This window comes from Cherax quadricarinatus, chromosome 6 (assembly GCF_038502225.1).
Source record: "Cherax quadricarinatus isolate ZL_2023a chromosome 6, ASM3850222v1, whole genome shotgun sequence".
Classification (NCBI taxonomy): Eukaryota; Metazoa; Arthropoda; class Malacostraca; order Decapoda; family Parastacidae; genus Cherax; species Cherax quadricarinatus.
Genome location: NC_091297.1, coordinates 16,890,797 through 16,898,951, shown reverse-complemented (window position 1 = coordinate 16,898,951; position 8,155 = coordinate 16,890,797). Strand labels below are relative to the sequence as shown.

General features: G+C 35.0%; 1 protein-coding gene across 1 annotated transcript; it reads left to right on the top strand.

Annotated features, from left to right (window-relative positions):
* Positions 1 to 317: 317 nt before the first annotated feature.
* On the top strand, positions 318 to 5,059 carry LOC128694188 (RNA-binding protein 24-B; the record flags this gene model as incomplete). Its single annotated transcript, XM_070080678.1, is given in 1 exon segment — positions 318 to 5,059. A coding segment is annotated over 1 exon segment (155 nt), but the record flags the coding sequence as incomplete, so codon positions are not given.
* Between the last annotated feature and the right edge of the window lie 3,096 nt (positions 5,060 to 8,155).

Here is an 8,155-nt window from a genome sequence, read left to right as displayed (position 1 = left end):
TTGTAATGAAAACATGTCCTTATCTGTGAATAAATGTTTTTATTCACAGTTATTTTTTTTAAAAGGATTCACTAATTTAGGTTACCAAAATGTGCACTTCATTTAATCACATACTTACCAATTTTACCAGCTGCCTATCTTCACAAATTTATATGGAGAATTTACTTGTGATTTACTAGAACTTAACGACATCATTTTAGACATATAATACCATATTACAATATACATTGCAGTACGGACTAATATAAAATGCTGCTTTTGTGATGTGCATAATCTTCATTTCCTTATCAGTGTTTACTATTATCTTTCTCTTGCAGCCTCAGCGATGTCTCAGTATGCAGCTGCCATGCCTGGTTATTCTTGGTCGTTACCACCTGCAGCTTCTGCTGCAGCTGCAGCAGCTGCAGGAACCATCCCTCTCTCACATTACCAGCCTGCCCAGCCCCAACTGCAAGAGGCTCGAATGCAGTAGAGTTGCTCAATGACTCCATGATGAGAAGCAGCTGGAGATTTACTAGTGCTGGCACTAACCAGTATGAGCCTCCATGAGTGCCAGGTCAACCTCTACTGCCTGACTACTCACCCTTATCCAAAATATCATCCCATCCTGGAGTTATCTGTAATAAATGTTCCATTAGAGTTGGAGCCTCTTTCCTTTGATGGCTTCTACTCTAATGGAACCTGCACTAAGGCAGTTGGGCTCCTCTCCAGGCCGCTGCCACCCTGGTTGTGAACACTTGATGAGCCGCTCACACCCACATCAGTCATGCATCAGCCAGCCAGGGTGGGTGTGGGCGTGGATTGAGCTACATGTGCAACGCTGACGATGCTCATATTTCTATAAATTGGTGTTTTGTCATGACATAACTTGGGATCATTGTCATGGTCTTGCTACTGTAAACATAATTATTCAAAAGAGCATACGTTGATACTGTTGTACGAGATAGTTGAAAGTGAGGATCATACAGCTATGTAAGATATACAGCAGTACAGTTACAGTGCTTGAAACCTTTTAAAAAAATGCATAATAAGTTTATACATGTATCACATTTTATCTTCAAGATATATTTTAAAAAATATAAGAGACCAACAATTATTCTATGATGACTCACCTAAGGCTATCATAACCCAGTTCTCGTCCATAGTCTACTGAGGGTTTCCCATATCAGGTCTTGAGTGGCATTCTTCACTTTTTTTTAATTTATAGACTATTAAAAGCTAAACTATGTTATTGTTTCTTATGCTGTCTCCCTCAGTTGCATATTAGTGATATTATAAACCATGTGGTTTGTATTTTAAACTTTATGAGATTCAGTTTTATAATCTGAGACTCTGGGTTTTTCTAAAGATAGTGATAGAATTTTTTAATATTTTCCTCATTATATAATTTTAATTTTAAGAATATATTGTTAAATACTAGTTATTAATAATTTGTACTCAGCAAAACTTGTTCTCTTGCTACAATGCCATATATTATTAATTATAGAAGCAAATATTAGAAGTTTTTCATGTGCCTGTTTGAAATGTGGGGGTCATCATGTATGTAATTCCTCAGAGAACTTATAAGTGCAAGTATATCTTCATAGTGAGGATGTCCACATTACACTCAGTGCCTCATAGTTTTTAAGCTATATATAGATGAGCCAGTTAGGATGTTAGTTTATAGGCAATAATATTATTAATAAGTTACAGTGGGTGGAACTTTGCTGGCTATGCACTGGCCAGTTTCATCAAACACTGTCAGGATTAAGTTTGTATAATATTTATATATAGGGCATTTTCTTAACATTTCAATTTAACTGAGATGTATAGAAAACATGTCAAGCTTCCCCAAATTGGGATAACATTCTGCAACATCTAGTCAGAATCTCTGCATTAATATCATATCTGTGCCATATATTGCCTAATTTGTCTTACCTAAGAAAACATGTGTTAATTAAATTGTTAACTGACGAGTACCTTCCATAAAATATAAAGTAACTAAAGTCATCAATCTTAAAACCTAACCTTTGACTTGTTACTTAAGTATGTGTTCACTGTGAATTGGTATTTCAACTAATTTCTTATTTCAATCAGGTATCCCTTGGAATAATTTCAGATCTAGAAATGTTCACTTTTAAATTCTAAATAAAAATATTCTTATCAAATGAGACAGCATTTGAGATAGACACATATTTATTTAATATGAAATGACTTTACTGAGTATAGTCATTTGACAGTGTGGTAATATAAATCTAAAAGTTATCAAGATTCACATAATATCATGCAGCACAGCTTAGAAATAATTAGATGAAATGGTTTACTGTATAGTTATTAGGTTAAAATATCTCTTGCATTATTAAGATAACATTGAAATATATAAAGTCAAAGTACTCTGTGTTAAGTCATGGGAACATTTAAAAAGGTAGCCATAATTGGCAGAAAAACAACAGTATTTTAGGTAGGTTAGAAAACTTAAAATACTATTATATAAGTAAAATTTCTATTGAATTACTCCTGTAAAACCTTTTGGTTTGTATAATACTGGTACTTAACATGAAACAGCAGAAGGTTGATTATCTGCATCATCATCATGGCTGGCTACCTGATGATTCATCTAGTCAGAAAAAATGCTTATACAAATGTATAAAGCACAGTCCACGTTGCCTTATGAGTGCCTTTAATGGATACATGTTATGCAGCTTCTAAGCCAGTGTGTTATAATGAGATGAATTTCTTGATATTTGAAGGAAAAAAATCTTGTTGTATGTACTCAGAACTCTTTGAGTGACATTCTGTAATAATCTTTTGTACAGTAGAACTTGAGATTTCAGTCATTAGTCTACAGGTAAATTAATGTGTGGTGGATGGAAAGTGAATTTTATACATATGCGTTTGGAATTATAATACTGTATATTAGGTTCAGAAATGTCTAACACTTTATGCAGTGTTAATGACTATTGATGAAATGACTGTATTTGATACTGCCTGTATTTACAGTTGTAGTGCTTTATGGATGCTGAGATGTTCGTTTTATTTTTGAGTTTGAAGCATGTTGTTTTAAGACATACAATATACAGATGGGTAATTATGATGAAAAGACTATGGCAGAACGGAGACCTCTATGACAACATTTTGCTTGGAGCCAAGTTCAGTCTCCAGGCAAAACATTATCTCAGTGAAGGTTAACTTTCTGATATAATGCCATTTTTATCAGCTCATTAGTTTTTACAACTTCTCTCTTGGTAATTATGTTGAATATAAATTAATTGTATGTCACAGGTATTATTAATTTGAGACAGTTTTCATTAAAACATCAGTTTGAAGGTAATGAATGATTAAAACAAAAACTATGCTACCAATATGTATAAAGGAATAAAGCTCAGAACTTAATTTTTACAACACATGAAGTTTTAAGTTTAAGATCCAAGTGTTATCAGTGAGTATTCTCTTGATACATACTAAAAAAAGTTTCAGTTCAGGCTTACAAAGGTGATGTAATGGTAGCAGTCTCAGTATTTTTATACAGTCTTCTTCTATGGAGTGAGTTGGAAATTTGAAGTATGATATTAATGAGAATTTATGTCAGCTTATCTAGAGCAGCATGATGATAATTAATTGAGCTTATAAAGTCTATGTATATGAAGAAAAAGCTTAGTTTTATATCATTTGGCTCTAACTGCCCACTGAGCCTGTTAGATTTTTTTTTTGACACCATTTACACTGGTGTGCCACTTACTGGCATGCAACACCCGCAACTCTGTGCTAGCTATACTTCTTAAATATATTCCTCAATTTTTATTTGACGTCTCTCGTATTCTTTTATGCCTGTATGTACTTTCTTCCAAGATTCAGTATATTGTGACAGTCCTTTAATTTTACTTACATAGTATTTCTTCTGTTAGAAGCAGTCGGTAACTGTTGTTTATTTTGAGTACAGGGCATTTCCTCAGGCAGTAGAGTGAGAGTGACACAGTTTTTATGATGCTTCATTACTGTGCTTCTTGTATATTTATATGCATTCATAGAGTACCAAATATTTTTAAATGTATATATGAATGAAGATTCATTTTTTCTAGTTTATTTTAATAACCAAATAAATCTCTTTGTCATTCCACTACCTGTTGAAATGTCTGAAACTATGCCAAGAAGTTTTTTTTTTTTTTTTTTTTTTGGCAAATTGAATACCTGCTCTAACATCAACATTTAAAAGTATAGAGAAAGTCAGTAAAAATTTGTTTGGATGTTAATGCATGATGCTTATGACTGAATGTAGAAAGAGTACTTACTGTAAATATATATAAATATATATATATATAACAAGGACCATGAATTATCATGAGTGCAGAACTGAATCTTAAGTATAACTTTTAGTGCCTTTTGAAAATAAAGCATAATGCTTAAAATGTTGTTATATGACCTAGAAATTGATTGCAATATTGAATATGTGTAGTGATGCCTTGAAATTTGCACAGATTTGGCATTTATTGGTAATGTCTATTTTAGAGATTATTAGACAATATTTGTAAAATGTTTAAGTAAAAAATGGAGCAGTCACTAAAGCTCATAAATTAACTAGATATTTAGTGACAAATAAAGTATGCGAAATGAAGTAATTATGTACTTTTATTGCTGTTATTAATTGTTAGACAATCACCAGTAGTGCAAAATTATATCATACAAGCCATTGTTTCATTTTGATTTTGTATGTACGTACTTTATTTATATACAAGAGACTCTTGATTAAGAAATTAAATATCACATAGAGCTATATTCCTATGACTTATTTCTCATACATTACATTGTAGATAACATTGCTTGTTGAACAATATATATATATATATATATATATATATAATATATATATATATATATATATATATATATATATATAGAGACACACACACACACACACACACACAGTAGCAACCGGTGAAGAGGCGGGGCCAGGAGCTAAGACTCGACCCCTGCAACCACAAATAGGTGAGTACAAATAGGTGAGTACACACACACACACACACACACACACACACACACACACACACACACACACACACACACACACACACACACACACACACACACACATACACACACACACAGTGGACCCCCAACTTACAATATTAATTCATTCCAGAAGGCTGTTCGGGTGCCATTATAATAATATCTTTATTTACTACAAGCACATGTACAAGGTATACAGTCCTAGCTGACAACAATGACATACTACTATATAGAAAGTCCCTTGTTATGCTCAGCATGTCGGGCAAATTAGGTCAGTGTCCCAGGATGCGACCCACACCAGTCGACTAACACCCGAGTACCCATTTTACTAATGGGGAACATAGACAACAGGTGGAAAGAAGCACGCCCAATGTTTCTACTCTGGCTGGGAATCAAACCCAGGCTCTCGCTGTTTCAGACCTCCAAAAATACACTTACAGAAACACTTACAAAAATACACTTACATAATTGTTCGAGTTGGCAGCTGTTCATAAGTCAGGGATCCACTGTATATATACAGTGGACCCTCGACCAATGATGACATCGTCTAACGTTAAATCCAACTAGCGATACATTTTAATGCAAAAATTTTACCTTGACTAGCGCTAAAAAACTCGACCAACAAGATTCGTTCCGTTCGAGACGCGTCCACTTGTGGCCAGTGTTTACAAGCCAGCCAGCCACCGCGGTCCCATCCAAACACAATCGGAACATTTCATATCACAGCATTTTTAGTGATTGCACCTGCGAAATAAGTCACCATGGGCCCCAAGAAAGCTTCTAGTGCCAACCCTACAGCAAAAAAGATGAGAATTACTATGGATATGAAGAAAGAGATCATTGCTAAGTATGAAAGTGGAGTGTAGATGAATGGTTCAGAGAACCGACATGTTGTTGAATTAGACACATGCGCAACTCTTGGGTATCTTTATTGAGGAAACGTTTCACCACACAGTGGCTTCATCAGTCCATACAAAGGAGAAACTTGAAGAACAGGAGGAGAATGAGGTAATCAGTCCCTCAGCCTTGAGTCGATGTGGTCAGTCCATCTATTCAAGATTGATGGACTGACCACATCGACTCAAGGCTGAGGGACTGATTACTTCATTCTCCTCCTGTTCTTCAAGTTTCTCCTTTGTATGGACTGATGAAGCCACTGTGTGGCGAAACGTTTCCTTAATAAAGATACCCAAGAGTTGCACATGTGTCTAATTCAACAACATGAAAGTGGAGTGCGTGTCTCCAAGCTGGCCAGGTTGTACACAAAACTCCAATCAACCATCGCTACTATTGTGGCCAAGAAAACGGCAATCAAGGAAGCTGTTCTTGCCAAAGGTGCAACTATGTTTTCAAAACTGAGATCGAAAGTGATAGAAGATGTTGAGAGACTGTTATTGGTGTGGATAAATGAAAAACAGATAGCAGGAGATAGCATCTCTCAAGCGATCATATGTGAAAAGGCTAGGAAGTTGCATGATGATTTAATTAGAAAAATGCCTGCAACTAGTGGTGACGTGAGTGAATTTAAAGCCAGCAAAGGTTGGTTTGAGAGATTTAAGAATCGTAGTGGCATACATAGTGTGATAACCTTTTTTGATGAAAACCACCCTGACACAGCTACTGCAAGCCATGTTGGCGACCTGTACACTGACAATGTTGTGAAACACTTTAGGAATGTCATAAAGGAATGGGAGGTACAGGCCTCTATGGACAGATATGTTGTGCAACAGAGGTCCAGTGACTCAAGCTGGTCCTAGTAGCATTAAAAGAACAAGGGACACCTCAAGTCCTAATGGAAGGGGATTCCCCTTCTAAACACCATCCACACTCTCCCCTCCTCCCATCCCATCAGTCATCACCAGATCTTCAATAAAGGTAAGTGTCATGTAATTGTACATGTCTTATTCAGTTTGTGTGTATTAAAATTAATATTTCATGTAAAAATTTTTTTTTCAATACTTTGGGGTGTCAAGAACGGATTAATTTGATTTCCATTATTCCTTATGGGGAAAATTAACTCGAGTAATGATAATTTCGACTAACAATGAGCTCTCAGGAACGGATTAATATTGTTGGTTGAGGGTCCACTGTACATATATATATATATATATATATATATATATATATATATATATATATATATATATATATATATATATATATATATATATATATACATACACACATATATGTATATATATATATATATATTTATATACATTTATATATATATATATATACACAAAAACACACATCACACACACACAAACATATATATATATATATATATATATATATATATATATATATATATATATATATATATATATATATATATATATATAAATATATATACATACAAGATAAGATAAGATTTCATTCGGATTTTTAATCCCGGAGGGTTAGCCACCCAGGATAACCCAAGAAAGTCAGTGCGTCATCGAGGACTGTCTAACTTATTTCCATTGGGGTCCTTAATCTTGTCCCCCAGGATGCGACCCACACCAGTCGACTAACACCCAGGTACCTATTTGCTGCTAGGTGAACAGGACAACAGGTGTAAGGAAACGTGTCGAAATGTTTCCACCTGCCGGGAATCAAACCTGGGCTCTCCGTGTGTGAAGCGGGAGCTTTAACCACCAGGCCACCATATATATATATATATATATATATACAGTGGACCCCCGGTTAACGATATTTTTTATATATATATATATATATATATATATATATATATATATATATATAATATATATATATCTGAACACTTACTGAGTTTTTAATACTTGGTGCTGCATCCTTTACGCTTAATCACGTCCCTTAACCGCGTGGGAAGACACAAATTCTTGAGGGTTTGGGGAGGTATATTATTCCATGCCTCATGTAGAGCAGCCTCCAGCCACGGGATGGAACTGATATCCTTGCCCAGTAAACTTCGTTTCACTATTGACCAGAGGTTCTCAATAGGGTTTAGGTCTGGGGAATTGCCTGGCCAGTCATTAAAGAACCTCACTTCACAGTCCTTAAGCCACTGAACTACAGATTTGGCGGTATGACACGGTGCACCGTCCTGCATAAAAACCGTAGCCCCACACTTGTCAAACGCCTCAGGTAAATTGTCACACAATAACTCCAGGTAATTATACTGGTTCATATACTGGTTTTTGGGAAG